A 17944-nucleotide genomic window follows, 5' to 3' on the forward strand; every position below is an offset into this window, starting at 1 on the left:
TGCCTGAAGTTCCAAAGAGTATGGTGGAAAAGCTTGATAATCTTGTATTTGATGGTACATTGGTGAATTTCAAGACTCAGGTTTATTCTGCTGGAGCTGAAGTTCTTGGCTTCAAGAGGGATAAGAACAAGGACTGGTTTGACAACAATAATCTGGAAATTAATCAGTTGCTGATGAATAAACAAACAATTTATGAATCTTTACTTTGTGAAGATCATTCTGATCATACAACTAATTTGCGACAATACAAAGAGGTCAAAACCACGTTGCAACGTGAGCTAAGAAAAATAAAAAACAAATGGTGGATAAATATAACGGAGCAGATCCAAAAGGCGTTTGACACAAAAAATTTGAAGTAATTTTATGGACTCCTGCGCCAAGTATTTGGTCCTCCTACCTCTTCAATATCTCCTCTGATCTCAAAAGATGGTTCTGTTGTCATTAAGGATCCAGAAAATATCTTGAAAAGATGGCAAGAGCACTTTACTGATGTGTTTCATAATCCTTCAGCAGTAGATGCTGATGCAATTGATAGCCTATCACAATGTGATATCATATTCAGAATGGATCGTTGGCCTAATCTGGTCGAGATGCAGTTGGCTATCGCACAAATCAGCAGTGGCAAGGCACCTAGTTTTGATGGTGTTCCGGTGGAGCTTCTTAAGATTGGAGGTGTGAATATTGCTAATGCTATCCTTGGTTTTGTTGAGAAAATCTGAGAAGGTGCTCCTGTTCCACAGGATTGGATTGATGGAGTCTTGGTGACCCTGTTTAAAGGAAAGGGACAGAATAATGTTTGTGACCACTACCGTGGGATTATGCTTTTGGAAGCTGTTGGGAAAGTTCTCGCACAACTTCTATTAAACAAGTTACTGGAGGATGTTTGTCCTAATGCTATTCGAAAGTCACAAAGTGGCTTTAGATCTGGCTGAGGAACTATGGATATGATTTTTTCAGTCCAGCAAGTCCAGGAGAAATGCATTGAGCAACAGATACCACTGTATCAAGTATTTGTGGATCTAACCAAAGCATTTGACACCATTAACAGGGATGCTCTCTTGTTAATCTTAGAGAAAGTAGGGTTTCCTCCAACCTTTGTTAGAATATTCAAGGAACTGCGCAGGGACATGAAAGCTCGAGTCTCGTTTAACGGAAAATTGTCTGATCAAATCCCAGTTGATAATGGTGTCAAACAAGGTGACATTCCTGCCTCTAAACTTTTCTCTATATATTTTGCTGCTCTACTTGCTCATGCGTTTTGAGATTGCGATAGAAATGTCATGTTAAAGTTTCGAACCACAGTTCGTGTTTTTAATCTTAGAAGATTTAATGCCAGAACCAAGCTGCATCATGTCTTGGTCAAGGAGTTACTGTATGCAGACGATGCTGTTTTTTTGTCGCACACTGAGACTGATATGCAGCATATAATGGATAGCTTTGCTGACTCCTGCTCTGCCTTTGGTCTGAGGATCAGTCTGTTTAAAACAAAGGTGATGTTCACTCTTGCACCGGACCAGTCATACATGGAGCCGAACATCATGGTCTGTGGTGCTAGACTGGGAGTAGTTGATTCATTTGTGTACCTTGGTAGTTCTCTGTCGAGGGATAGCTGTCTCGACACTGAAATCCACAGACGAATTCAGAAGGCATCTGTAGCTTTTGGAAGGTTGGAGAAGAGAGTGTGGTCTGATCGTGGCATCACAGACAGGACTAAGATCTGCATTTACAAGACGTGTGTGCTAACCACACTGTTGTATTCATCGGAGACATAGACATTGCATCAAAGGCACATTAAATGGCTTGAACGATTTCACCAAAAATGCTTGCGACATCAAGTGGCAAGCACAAGTACCTGATACTGAAATCCTTGTGAGAGCATGTTGCTCTAGTGTTGAGACCCTTGTAATCAGATCTCACATGCATTGGGTGGGCCACTTGGTTCCAATGAAAGATTGTAGGCTGCCAAAATAAATTCTTTATGGGGAGCTGGAAAATGGCAAATGCTCTCAACACAAGCCAAGGAATAGGTTCAGGGTCTCTACAAAAAATAACTTGAAAGTCTTACAAATCGACATCGACACACTCTGCCAAAGTGGCAAAAGCTTGTACGTGAAACTTGTGATGCTCTAGAGAAAAGAAAGCAAGCCTACAGCAATCTGAAGCGAGAGATTCACAAAGGTTTAATTGATGGTCTTAACCATGACACACAGAGCTGGAAATGCGACACTTGTGAAGGAGTGCTTTCGTCAAAAGCTGGCTACGTCAACCCCATTAAGTTGCACAAAACTCCTGTTCAGGTCAACTTTGCACCTATTAGTCCGAACCAAACAATCTGTTTAACATGCAGCAAAGTTTGCAAGTCTACTGCTGGTTTAAGAAGACATGTGATTGTTCATAGGAATACTCTTCAACCTCACGAGGAAGTCAACTCGATGGAAATTGCTCAATTTGCATGCCACATCTGCTTCAAGATGTGCAAATCTGCGGCGGGAGTGCAGAGTCATCTGAGATGGCATGGACGACAAGATTGGGAGAACTCAATGTGACGGCGATCATCTGGAAAGATGCAGCAATCATCATATGTACATGTATATGTGTGTATGTATATATATATGTGTGTATGCATATATATATAGGTATATGTATATATATATATATATGTGTATATGTATATATACGTATATATTCGTGTGTGTATATATATATGCTTGTGTGTGTGTATATATATGTATGTATTTATATATGTTTATGCATATTTATAAAATATATATATATATATGCATAAAAATATGTATATATAAAAATATATATATATAAATATGTATAAAAAATATATACATATATGTATAAAAAAAATATATATATATGCATATATATATATCCATATATCAATATATAAATATATATATACATATATGTATGTGAATGTTAAAGAGATAGTCTCTCCTATATGAAGCAGAACAAAACTAGAGGAAGCAAAATTTATGTCTGATAAAAACCTTGCCATTGGCTAATGGCAACATAAACCTATGGGAGGAGATAACAAAGAATTTGATTGGTTACCTAGCTAAAATAAACATTATATGTCTAAACAAAAACATCCAGCAACCTGAATTCTTTGCATTTTAGTCTGAAGATTCCCTTATAACTTTATGTGGATATATAAAATCATAATATATATATCAGGGCTGGAACGATTAATCAGAATCGGTAGTCAGAAAAATCATAACTTCTGGGGAATCAGAAAATCTTTAGCTTAATCTCCAATTCTGAGAACGATTCTTAAAAAAAAAAAATGTTGATATTTGTTTAAAGCTTATTTTTCTATTGTTGGCATGAGTAAAAAAAAATAAAGGTGAAAATCTCACAAGTTTATCGAAAACATGGATACAATGCATAAAAAGAAACTGTGAGAAATTTGACAAATTCAAAAGAAAATTATATTTACATTTAAAAGTAGATGAGGCTCTCAACTAAATGCCCTCCCCCTCCAATAAAATTATACTTATTTAGGCGATTTTAGAATTGGAATTGGTAATTGTCAGTGGTGTAGCTAGAGTAAACGGGGCGGTCTGCTCAAATGTTACCCCACTGACATTGTGTTACCCCTCCTTTGCTGTCACCCGGACCGACCCCCTTAGATACGATTCTTATATATATATATATATATATATATATATATATATATATATATATATATATATAACCACTTAATCACTTTTCCAATAATTTTTAACAATTAAAAGAAAATGAAATAAATGTCATCAAATAATTTCAAATGATTTCAAATGATTTCAAATGATTTACTATTAAAAACTAAAAAAAATACAGGGTTTGGAGTTTTCAATAAACATCGGCAAAAAATATTCCTCAGTTACTAATTAAAAGAAAATGTAAAATATTTTAGAAAAGATTAAAAACATAAAAACTTTGCATAATATATGATAAATAAATCCTATTTTCAGACGATTTTTGCACCTTAACTTGGCTGAAAAATTTTGTTGTCACCCTGCTCCCATCTAGCTACACCACTGAGAATCGGTAATCGTATTGGAATTGGAAAAAATTTGAATCGTTCCATCACTAATATACACAATATATATATAAAGGGAGGGGTAGCTTGCTTGAAGCATTGTTGGTCAACAAATATGTAAGTGTTTACGAAAGCTGTTAGCAATGTAGGATATCGGGATGGTGAAGAAGTGATGAGACATTTAAACAAAAACAAGAAAAACAAAAACTGCATTTAAATTACAGATCATCGTATATTTTTTCAAAAAACTATCACTTATAAATCAATAAGTATGCAATTAATGTTAAATATTACCGGGATGGTAGTTTTTTAATACAATTGAGAGAGACTTCTCTTTTTCTAAAGAGAAAACAAACCAAAAGTAACAGGACAGCTGTCATGTCGACAAATAATAGGAGGGTCAGCTAATTTATCAAAATTTATTTATTTATTTAGTAATGTTGACTGATTCTTTACCATGGGTATGATTCGGTGCAACAAAATAGTTTATCTCAAAGTTGAAATAGGACAACTAAACATCGAACCGGGAATGAAAATATAAAACGAAACATAGCTTTTTTTTTTTGCTTTTTTCCCACACATTTTTTTTTCAGCGTTTAATGAAACGAAACAGCTTACATACATATATATATATATATATCTGTACATATATATATACATACGAACATATATGTACATACATATATATATGCGTACATATACGTACATACATACATATATATATGTATATATATATATATATATATACATACATATGTATATATATGTGTGTGTGTATATATATATGTATATATATGCGTGTGTGTATATATATATGTATATATATAGATATATGTGTGTATATATATGTATACATATATATGTGTGTGTGTATATATATATGTATATATGTGTGTGTGTGTGTGTGTGTGTGTGTGTGTGTGTGTGTGTGTGTGTGTATATGTATATATGTGTATATATATGTATGTATATACATATATATACATATATATTTGGGGTAGAGGGGGCTCCTGTAAGCCGTGGTGAAGGCAACCTTTCTAGGAGAAGCAAATCTCTGATTTAAAATCCATAAAGCGGAAGACCAGTACCCGCATTAAGCTGGTCTGCAGTTTAATTTGTCGCTGGCTATCTTGCTCTTGCTTGTTGCTGGATCTCAACATTTTGAACCGAGAGAGAGACTTAGCTGCCGTACAAAGCTAAGACTCTGTAACATCATCTTTGTATAGATACTCCCTCAGGCATTTGGGCTCATGGACTTTAAGTGTCTTAGGGAGTGGCACTCGTCTGAGAAGACGTTGCAATCATCATATACATATATACACATATATATGATGATTGCAACGTCTTGTCAGACGAGTGCCACTCCCTCAGACATCTAAAATCCATGAGCCCAAATGTCTGAGGGAGTATCTATACAAATATGATGTTACAGAGTCTTAGCTTTGTACGACAGCTAAGTCTCTCTCTCGGTTCAAAATGTTGAGATCCAGCAACAAGCAAGAGCAAGATAGCCAGCAACAAATTAAACTGCAGACCAGCTTAATGCGGGTACTGGGCTTCCGCTTTATGGTTTTTTAAATCAGAGATTTGCTTCTCCTAGAAAGGTTGCCTTCACCACGGCTTACGGGAGCCCTCTCTACCCCAATACACATATACACACATACAGTTGGTGCTAGTTGGCCGTTGACCCAGAAAAAGAGTTCATTCGCCCTTTGGAAGGTCTTTTTTTTAATCCTTCAGGGAGACTAGCCGCCCTCCTCACCAAACAAGTCTGGTGGGGGAACCAGTTTAGTCGCCGGTGACCCGACCATGAGGCAGGTAGTACTGGGTTACATGGTACCAGTAGCATATGACATATATATATATATACACATATATATACACATATATATATACATACACACATACGTTTTATTTTTTATTACCGTATCTTTCTGTTAAGTTACATTATTGTTTCAGCTACCTGGCCGGTTTTTTTTTTTTGGCCGTCTGACGGCCAAAAAAACGGCTGGGTAGCTGAAACAATAATGTGACTTAACAGAAAGATACGATAATAAAAAATAAAACGCATATTTGCTCTACAACAGTTTGAGCACTTTCTTCAGTTTTTATTAATTACCATTTCTACTAAAAGCTTATTTGTTTGCTTAAAGATTATTTGTATCTTTATGAATTTTATTTATGTTTATTGGTTTAAAATTTAAACAGGGCCGTCTGCGTCACAACCAATAGGAATTCAGGACAGTTGTCATGCAAATAACATGGGATGGGAGGATAATGAATTTATTTTAATTTATTTATTATATTATTATATATGTTTATTGTTTTGAAATTTAAACAGGTGCGTAAATTTTACATGAAAAATCGTAGAATACGTCATCAAAGAGGAATAAGCAGTACATAATATATATATATATATATATATATATATATATATATATATATATATATATATATATATATATATATATATATATACACACACACACACACACACACACACACATTTCATATATGTACTTAGTACATAATTGGCGTGAGTGATCTCCCCTTGATCGCCCTGGACAGGATATATGGCTCACACGTATCAAATGTAAAGCTAACAAGTGATTTATGTTATGATGTATATTCCAAAAAGAGAATAGCAACCATGTTTTTTTTTGTTCATATTAATTTCCTACTCTCAGGTCAATCTTCTTCACCGCGTCCTTTGTTTATAGAAAGAAAACACATTCTGTTACCGCTCCATTCATAATTCAGGGAATTGCTTGAAACTTATGTTTTGAGTAGCCGGATTAAGTTTTAGCGAACACGGCCATGTTTCTGATCACAGGCTAAGACACTTTTGATGTTGATCATTTCCATTTCTATTTTTGTTGCTTTTTGGGGTTTTTTTTTAACGACGTGTATATATATATATATATATATATATATATATATATATATATATATATATATATATATATATATATATATACAGTTGTGCCCGATATTATTCATACCCCCCTTGAAAATTGAGTTTATTAGGTGTAACTTTTGTAAGAATTTATTGTTTACGTCCATATTGATACATATTCTTAATAAACCTCTTCTGATCATTTTCGTCATTTTAAAATCTCGGGATACTTGTAATAAAAGAAATATACAGCTATTTATAAAATCTGCAATGTTCAAAAATAATCATACCCCCTTATTTTTTCAGTATTAATCGAGTTTCTGACTGTTTGTTTTCTGTTTGATTCTTATTTTGAATGCTTTTATACAACCTTTGATTAATTTCATTTCGTTTTTTGCATTTTTCAGAAATTAAAATGATATCAACTGAAAACCAATAAAAGAATAAAAATTATTAGAATGGGGAAGAAAAAAGAGCTTAGTAATGATCTTAGGACTAAAATTGTGAATTCACATAAGGATGGTTTAGGTTACAAGTCAATTTTCAAGAAATTTGAGGTCCCTACAGCAACAGTACAGAGCATCATCAAAAAATTCCAGAGCCACCACACAACAAACAACTTGATTGGTAGAGGAAGAAAAAGGAAACTGTCTGCTAGAGCCACCAGGAATATTGTAAGAAGTGTTAATGCAAATCCAACCACCACTAATAAGGACATTTTAGAAAATCTGGAGTCTTCTGGCATAAAAATATCAAGGCAAACATTGCAAAGGACTCTGCATGAAAATGGTCTGAAAGGAAGAAGACCAAGAAGGACTCCATTGCACACCGGAAAACACCTTGCAGCACGTCTAAAGTTTGCTAGGACCCATGTGAATTCTCCAGAGTCCGTTTTCTCAAGTATTTTGTGGACTGACGAAACAAAAATTGAATTGTTTGGCCATATGGATGCTTCTTACGTTTGAAGGAAGAAAGGAGAAGCTTACAACCCAAAGAACACCATACCCACGGTGAAACATGGTGGTGGTAGCCTAATGTTTTGGGGCTCCTTTTCGGCTAGTGGTCCAGGTAGTTTGGTCAAGATAGATGGAACCATGAAGAAGGAGCAATATTTGGAGATACTCAAGAAAAACATTAGACAGGATGCGGAGAAGCTCCATTTAGGACCAAACTGGGTCCTTCAACAGGATAATGATCCAAAACATACTGCCAAAATAGTCAAGAAATGGTTTGAGGATAATCAAATTAATGTTTTGAAATGGCCTAGCCAGAGTCCCGACCTGAACCCTATCGAAAACCTCTGGCACATATTGAAAACTGAGGTTAAAAAGCGGAAACCTAGAAATTTGAGGGATTTGGAGAACTACTGCATTGAAGAATGGTCAAAAATCAGTGTTGATGCTTGTAAAAACCTTGTTGATAAATATCCCAAACGGTTACAGGCAGTTATTAAGAATAAAGGGCATGCTATTGACTATTAGTAAGAGAGGTATGAATAATTTTGAACTAGTGCCATTATTGTTTTTCTTTGTATAATGTTTCAAACTTGCATAATTTATTTATTTGTTGAGTTTAAATTAAATGCTTATGCTTGATTTATTGTTTGAAATCCCTTTAATATTGTCTACCTTCTGGTTTGAGCAATATTCTTATAGAAATCTCAAAGATCCGAGGGGTATGAATAATATCGGGCACAAGTGTATATATTCTAGGTAGAAAGATATAAAAAAAATTAGAATAATTGAATTTCAACAGGGGTCATTGATAGTGCTCAATCAAACAGAGAAAATTATAGTTTTTATTATTCTGCACATCGTAGTAAGATATGACTGTATTTACATAAAGAATAATAAAAACTGTATATATATATATATATATATATATATATATATATATATATACAGTTTTTATTATGTATATATATATATATATATATATATATATATATATATATATATATGTACTTATTGATTTGTAAATCACCACTTGTTCTCGTCTCCTCTTACCAACAGCGACTATAATTCATTCCTCGCATTGTGACAGCCTTCTAAATCTCTTTTATACATATATATATATATATATATATATATATATATATATATATATATATATATATATATATATATATATATATATATATATATATACTGTTTTAAATAAAACCAACAGCTCAAAATTCATGCTTTTTCAGCAAAATAAACAGCTTTGTTATTAACTGCATTGGATTCTACATTATTAAAAAAAAAAAAAATCTCATAAATATGTTAATTAAAAACAAGTTAATTATAACAACTATGCATAATTCTAAAATTTCCGGATATAAATCGCTTTTTTTGCTCTGCTTTTATTAATTGTGGAAAATCCTTTTTTGCTTTGCTTTTATTATATGAATTGTGGAAAATCTCGTTGTTCAAATGCAATAAACATTACTGTAACCGAGAACGATTTCTTCTTACATGAATAAATGTAAAATATCTCCACGATTATTCTGTTTTTAATAAGTTTATCATTTTATTTATTTTTCTGTTAGTTATTTGCAGTTTCATTTATATATTTTTTATATATAATAAAAAAAATTAAAAAAAAAGAACATGCAAGGAATAAAATGCCGGCGATTAAAACACTTCATTAACATTCGATTCTAATTTCGAGATAAAGTTTGTTTTGTTTTCGTGTAAGCGAACCCCACCCTACCCCATCACCGCCCCTGGATTTTAAGGGAGAGGGACTAAGCTAACTTGCGATCTTTTTATAACGGTCTTTATACAATGATTGCCATATCCCCCTTTCTCTCTATGTTTGTCTGTCTCCCTCCCCTTGTATCTCTTTCTCCTGCCTTCTTATTATTATAGAGTTTAAATTTACAGAAAAATGTTGCTGTTATGTTGTGATTTACTATATTTTTATAATCGTTTCTATTCTACGATTGCCACAACACCCCCTCCCTCTTTCTGTTTGCCTGCCTCTGTCTCTCCCAATACTTTCTAAATAATAGATCGCCCACTGTTTTTCAGTTTGTTCACAACTGAAAACAAGCAGATCAATGTTTAAGTGGAAGTGGTATTCAAGAGGGAGAGAAAGAAAACAGGGTATGGTGTTTGGAGAATGGGTGGTGCCCACTGGTGCCCATCCAAAATAGATGCAATTTGGGAGAGGCCGAGTACAACAAAATGAAAGTGAGAAATGGGCATCTTGGGGGATTTCTACGATGGAGAGGGGGGTAGTTATGTACTAGCTAAAATGCTAAACTTACCCGAATGGACTTGGGTCCGACAAGACCAGGGACCACGTGCGCCAAAAATGCAAACTAAGCATAAAAAAACATAAAAATGACTCAGATAAGTTGCTTGATATGATACTCTATTTACTTTTTAGAGTTAAATATTTATTTCCGATTTTCCCTGGACAACAGTGAAATACGGGTCTTGCTAGCACATATACATGCATACATATATATATATATATATATATATATATATATATATATATATATATATATATATCATCCACAAGCAGATTGTTTTGCTGTATTACAGCTCTTCAGTGTGAATATACCAGCATCCATCCCAAACCAGGGATCGAACCCACAACCACTCAAGCAATAGTTAGTAGGCCACCAAGTAGGTGCTGCTAGTAAAATGATATCTACAAGGTTTTTTTTTATACAAGCATTGATTGCTACTCTCGCAGTGCTCTATTTATTTATTTATTTATTTATTTACAAAGAGCTTTGCATTATGTAAGTAACTACAAGTAATATCATTATGTAAATAACTATAAGCAATATCATTAACCATAGTGCTTAACCCTAGAAGAGGACTTGTGTATATATATATATATATATATATTAGATCTTTTTTATTATTATTATTTTCTCATTTGTTTGCAGTGGGTGCAAACCAATTATTAATTCATAGGTGCATTTTTATTTTATTCATTTTATTTGTTGATCGAGTATAAATATTTGGAAGTGAAAAGTGAAACGGATAAAACTATAACAGGAATGTTTACATACTTTTAAATACAAGTAAATAGAATTAAGTAAAGTTTTATTTTGACTCTAAGTGAGGAAATATATAAATGAATACGGATGCATTTTACATTTTTTTTTAATAGAAATTTTCTGTCAGTGTGAACATTCACATCTATAATGTAACAGGCAAGAATTAATGGAGGCAGTTTTTTGGTGTTCTTTCTTTTATATATATAGGGAGATAAGTGTTATTGTTAGTCAATAAGTACGTCTAGAAGCGGAATTTTGTTATTAACGTTTAATTCATAGGTGAAAGTAAGTCCAGGGTTGGTTTGAAAAAAGAAATTTTTTTTGTTTCCTCAGTTTTGTCTGCTAGAATAAGGATATCGTCCATGCACCTGGTATAATTGAAGGGTTTAGTGATTATATTAAATATTTTGTTTCCAAAGTTGAACATGCAAACAAAAATGTTGAGAGAAAACGGAACACCTGGAGACGCCATCAATTGGGTATAAATGTTTCCATTATTGTCATAGAAGGTGACTTTGTTTGTGCAGGTTAATCATAACTTGAGTGTTCTAGGATTAATGATACATGGAAGAATGGATGGGTTATTATATATGCTATCAATAATGATGTTTGTTTCTGGGGCGTTAGTATATAAACTTTTCACATCCAGCAAAAGTGATTTTATTATTTATTTTTATTGTTTACAGAATCTGTATGTGACTTTGGGTGAATTTTATGCTATAATCGTTTGATAAATACAAAGTTATTAGTTTGTTAATTCGGTGCTTCTTCAGAATTTAACCTAATTAAAAAAAAAAAAGAAGAAGAAAGAAAAAATTTTATGATGTACGTACTCGTCATAGAAAAAAAAAAAATCATATTCCAAAATTTATGTAAATTGAATCAAGAAGACGTTTGTAACTAAAAAAAAAACAAATTTGAAGCAAGGATAGTGTGGCTCGCTTCACCATCTTTAAAATTCATCACTGGTTATCTCCCCCATTAACGACCTCTTCAGAAATAAAGATCAAATTCAGCATTGTAATGCGTACGAATAATAGTAAATCGCTAGAAATTGTAAAAAAAAAATTATTTTCTATATAAAAAACACTACTTGATTAATTTGCATGATTTTTGGAATATGATATTTTAGTTCTGTGACGGGTACATCCATCATAAAGATTTTCTGTATATTTTTGTTTGTTTGTTTTAATTAGGTTGAATTCTGGACTACAGCGGTTGTTTTAGTCAGTGGATAAATAGGTATTGTAATTTGCAAAATTATGGGATGGAAGAGAAAATTGGGTTTATGGGTTTTTACAGTGTCTGGTATGTGATATAAACACATAGTTGTGCCAGGTAAGTAGGTATTAACTTCCCTTCTATCATGGGATGCGACACAAAGTTTAAAAGTGGAGATTGGAAAGACAGTGCACAAGAAGAGGACCACTGTGGCTCACAAAAATGCCTGAGCAGGCCTGTTGGCATTTTTTGGTTGGGATGCCTCAGGCGATTAGAAATAACATAACTTCTTAAAGCGGTGTGGGTTCCATTATAGAAGCGTTGATAAGTAAATGGGTTTGTAATTGGAGACTGTATGGCTATCATTTACTGAATTATTGACTGTATTTAACTTGTTGACCTGTGTCTTGAAATACTTAATACAATCACTAGACCCTCGATTTATGTGATGTACGTCAACGATACACAGTAGTACATACGCATTCACATTTGCACACATGCTTTTATGCATATATGGAAGTTTGTTTAAAGGAATAAATATACTGACACATACACATGTGTGTACATGCATCTACACATACAGTATCTGCAAGTGAGCACTCACACACTACTCTATACAAACAAACACATATCTTGGCATTTCTCTTTTTTTTTTACACCTTTCTATATTTAACGCATCATTGATAATAACCTACCTGCATATGTGATGGCAACAGACAAACCAGCCAATAGCAGTGCTGAAAAAAAAGGAAAACAAATGACTATTATATTGAAAAATATAGAAGTAGATGAGAAATGTCATAATCGCATTCAACAGCAATGTGTATATATTTCTTACAGCAATATGTTTATTTATACAAACATTATTGGCTACATATGTGCATACATGTTTCTGTTTCAATTCCTTTAGAGATACCGCAAAGGTTAAATCTTTTTAACTTTGAACTCTTGGCAGCCAACTTTTCAGCCAAAATCTGATTAAAAAGCTAGCTCTATGTCTGAATACACTTTATGTAAAATTTCAAATGTTTAGACCAAAAATTTGCTGGATTATTTGGTAGAAACCGTGGAGGTCAAATTTTAAAAACAATTTGACCTCAATTTTGACTCCTTAACATTTATTGTTTTGGGCTCAAATTAAATTAAATGGTTTGATACATGTCCAAGTAATCTACATCTAAAATTTCAAGTGTTTAAACTAAAAATTGGTAGAGGAGTTTGGTAGAGTTTTCAAAGGTCAGATCGTTGAACTTTGACCTCTTGACAGCCAAATTTCTGGCAGAAAAATGATTAAAAAGATTTTCTCAAATCTCAATACTCCTTATGTCAAATCTCGAGTCTGTAGACTGAAAATTGAAAGAGTAATTTGGTAGGGAAATGTACACACACAGACAATTTCATTTTTATAGATATATAGATTGGACTAGTTGCCTTCTATCAGTCATAGTGAGATTTCTCAGTTTCTCCTAACTTGTTCCATCCAATCATCTTTGTCAGACATTGCTATCAGCAACTCCTTCAGATAAACCTCATACAAATTGGTTAATGCAGGAGTGATGATCTCTTCTAACTGATTTTTTTCTGCAGATTCCATAGAAGACTATCATTCACAAATGCTGGCAAAAATTAGGTAAACGAGAAACAGTTTACATGATGACAGATTTTGGCTTTGAATCAGAAAATTGAGAAGTGGTGTTTATCAGAAAACTGCTACTCATTAGATTTTAGATTGGATTTTTTTTTTGTTTTTTGTTTTTTTTGTATTGTGTGTTTGAATTTATGGTTAAGTGGCAGTTTTAATCATTTAGGACTGCTTTAAAGCTTCACCGCTCACTCATTTTTTGAAGTCACCTTCTCAGCTATTTTGTGAAAATAAAATTACAATTTTCGTTCAGTAAAACAAAAGTTATGGTGAATTTTCTGATGTTCAAAATTGTAAAAATATGTTAGGAAGTGAGCGACGTTTTTTATGACTGGTTTCCATAGTAACCATGTCGCTTCAGCGACTACTGTTGCTATTAATTCGAAAAGAGAAGTGAAAAATTAAACAGAAAGCATGAAAGGGAGATACTTTGGGGAATTTTATTGAAAGCAGACGAGTGCCGTACATTGTTATTACATAGGTGTTTATGGGAGAAAAAAAATAAGACTGAAATTAAACAAAGAACAAATGAATTTATTGGAAGCCTGGAAAAATCATGGATTACAATAGAAAAATGCAAGCATGGAAAGTAATATGGTTAAGCTTAAACATGGAAAAGTAAAGGACTAGTTGTTAAAACTGGATAAGAAAAGGACAAAGTAAAAAATATAATAAATTTATAACTTAAAATATTGCAGCATTAAGAATTTTTTTTTTAATTCAATTTATAGCATTATATAATCAATTCTTATTTTAAGTTATAAATTTTTTTCTATTTTTTACTAGAATATCTTGTCCTTTTCTTATCCAATGTTAACAACTAGTCATTTACTTTTCCATGTTTAAGCTTAACCATATTACTTTTCATGCTCGCATTTTTCTATTGTAATTACAAATAATCAAATCAAACTATGATAATTTACAGCAACTAATAATACCAGAACAAGAGGCATAACTCGCCCTGAAAATCTTACGGAGTTATGCCCCTTTTATCATTAGCCGAATGTGAAACAAAATCTTTCCAATCTATAGAACTTTTTTTAGATATTCACAAGCTTATATCAAACCAAATCTATAATTCGAAAGTAAAATTTATGTTGAATTAAGAATAAAAGTGACATTTATTTTGGTTGTTGCATGACCTTTGAGAATCTTCAGATTTTCTCATATTTTATTGACCTCCTCCTCCTCAGGGGAGGTTAAGACAAGGCCAGGTGTAGGTTTGAAACATCAACGCAATAGGATTAGCACACTCTGGACTACAAAAAATGTCCTAGCAACCTTGTCGGTGATTCTCAGTCTCATGCAATAATCTAACCTCTTTGCAAAGAAAAGATAAAGCCTAGGAAAGTTAACCTCCTGAGACGGAACAGAACCATATCTCAGCCGATAAAACAAAACCAAAAGAAATCACAACAGCCCACCCTTTATCAAACTGACTGTCGAGGACGTATCCCCAACTCATATAAACACATAGTTGTGCCAGGTAAGTAGGTATTTACTTCCCTTCTATCATGGGATGCGACACAAAGTTTAAAAGTGGAGATTGGAAAGACAGTGCACAAGAAGAGGCACACTCTGGCTCACAATAAATGCCTGAGCAGCCCTTGGCATTTCTTGGTTGGAGCACTTCAGACGATTAGAAATAACATAAGGAGTTATGTTATTTCTAATCGTCTGAGGCGCTTAAAGGGGTGTGAGTTCCGTTATAGAAGTGTTGATTTAATTTGAATAGGTGTGAGTTCCGTTATAGAAGTGTTGATTTAATTTGAATAAAATAAAATACACATCAGATGCGCTTGAAAGCCAAATTACAACGAAATATTACGAAAATAAATTTTACTTGTTTGAAATTTATCAGAGTCAAACTCCATCCTCAGTATGTTGTACATCTTTTTTCCGTTCTTTTTTTTCTTCTTTCTTGCGATGTTCTAAAGTTGGAGAAAGAAAAGTCAGTGTTGTCTCTCAGCGGTTGTATTTTGAAATGTTGGAATGGTGCATTGGCTATGCAAGATTAACGTCAGGGATTTTTTTACTTTTCTTTCTCCAACTTTCTAACATGGCAAAAAAAAACAAAAAGATGTATAAAATACTGAGATAATAAAAAGACACATGGAAGACAGGAGGAAAACGCGTAGGGTATTTGGAGAAGTGATGCTTGAGACGTGATGAGAGAAACGCATGCTTGAGGCATAGATAATGCCACCGCAAGGACAAAAATCATGCGTGGTTGAAGGAGAAATGAATTATTAAATATTTATAAAAAACTAGCGAGGGGTACCCGGCGTTGCCCGGGTGTTTAGGGGGGTTTAAAAAAAAAAGTAAGTATGAGAATCGAACCCGAACCCTTGAGGCAAAGTTGTAAATTAAAGTGTGAAAAAAAAAACGTGCGATGTTAGCCATTGCCCCACCGCAAGATGCTAACAGAAACACGTTTGAATTTATTTAATTAGTTGGATTTAGCAGGTGCTCGTTTTAATGAGTTAATGAGGTCAGTTTGACTGCGGGATGGTATTCATTTACTGCTGAACGCTTTTTTTTCTCACCCCCAGGATGTTATAGTAAAAAGACTAACCCACATGCAGCAAGCAACAAATATTGAATATTTATCTTCCCGAAATCAAGCAAATTAAATAGACAGGCGAGCTTCGTTGTTAACTGTGAGATATTACAATTTATATGTGATATAAAAAGTTTTAAAAAGTTGTGAAGCGAGCGACTGCTTCTCTGAAAGAAGCCTTTTGTTGATATACAGAAAAAGCGAACACACATACGTACATACATTTTCGCTTTTATATATATAGATTTGTTGTTTGAAATACCACATATAAAGGCTTCTGTTAAAAAAAGCAAAAGTGCATTGAGTTTTTTCTTTCTTTTGTTTCCTTGCAACGGAGTCTACAACATGTTGGATCTATTAAAATGTAATGACACCGTTAAAAAAAGTATACATATATATATATATATATATGTGCATGTGGGGATGGAGGGGATACAAGCCAGACTCGACTTACCAGATCCTATAAGAGTCAATGCAAGCGATCCAAGCACTACTTTCCAGTTCTCACGGATCTTTGGATGTTTGTACCAGCTGGAAGAAAAAGAAGAAAAGCGAATTAGAGAAAAGATAAAAGGGGAAGGTTATTGATTTTCCTCCCACAGCAGGAAGATGTGATACAAGGGTTGGAAAGTGGGATTAAAGAGCCAGTGTTCTAAGGGAAGAGCACTCTGACCTGCAAAAAAAAAAAAAAAAAGCCAGGGCAAAACCCCGTCAGTATTCCCCAGTTGGAGCGCCTCAGGCGATTAGCAATAAACTAACTTCTTCTTAAAGGGAGAAGGTTAAGCCTGGGAAGGCCACCTTCCTAGAACTGCACAAGACCAGCAATACAGGGAAAAGCCATCCAACTCTAACAGAACTATTCACCCCATCTCTGATTACTGTGACCATTTGTGCCAGAGCCGCAAAAGGGCATAATAAAAGTTCCTTTCTCTTTAGACAAATGATGGATATACTCCCAACCCCCACAAAATAGCAGCACCTCCACCCTTCATGGTAGATGTCTCTTACATATGGGAAAATTTTCTACCCTCATATATTTTTTCGCAGACCACTTGTCTCTGGAATTCCCTCCCTGCTCCCTGTTTCCTCCAATTGTGCCGATATGTAGAAATTTAAATATGATGTGAATGACTGCACAATTCCCCACTCAGATTGCTCTCCTTATAAATCCGGCAACTATTACAGAAGCTTCTTCAGCTTTAGCGGCAATATGCCTTGTTTAGGGTAAGTAAAAAGAATAAATAAAAATTAAAAAATTACCTTTGGAATTTCCTTCTTGCTCACTGTTTCTCAACCATACAACATGCTAAATTTAAATATAATATGAACAAACATCTTACTGCCCAACTCATCACTCAGGCTGTCTCCAATAAATATAGCCCCTATCACAGTAGTTTCTTATGCACCAGTGACAATATGCCAAGATTGATGTGAATAAAAGCTAAAAGAAAACAAAGATTAAAATTAAAAAATTATTGTTACTGTTTTCAAAAAAAAAACTTTGGAATTTCCTTCCAGCTCCCTGTTTCCCCGACTGTACTGACATGCAGAAATTTAAATGTGATGTAAACAAGCATCTTACACACCCA

General features: G+C 33.6%; 1 protein-coding gene across 1 annotated transcript in view; it reads right to left on the reverse strand.

Annotated features, from left to right (window-relative positions):
• LOC145242376 (uncharacterized) overlaps positions 1 to 17944 on the reverse strand; it is a 209034-nt gene that overhangs the window by 17882 nt on the left and 173208 nt on the right. Inside the window, exons 4-5 of the mRNA XM_080105380.1 lie at positions 16810 to 16886; positions 12849 to 12890 (exon numbers count right to left, since the gene is read on the reverse strand). Coding sequence (XP_079961506.1) covers positions 12849 to 12890; positions 16810 to 16886 — 119 coding nt within the window. The remainder of the gene's footprint in view (positions 1 to 12848; positions 12891 to 16809; positions 16887 to 17944) is intronic.

Source organism: Euprymna scolopes, chromosome 21 (assembly GCF_053919585.1).
Source record: "Euprymna scolopes isolate OS-2025 chromosome 21, ASM5391958v1, whole genome shotgun sequence".
Classification (NCBI taxonomy): domain Eukaryota; kingdom Metazoa; phylum Mollusca; class Cephalopoda; order Sepiida; family Sepiolidae; genus Euprymna; species Euprymna scolopes.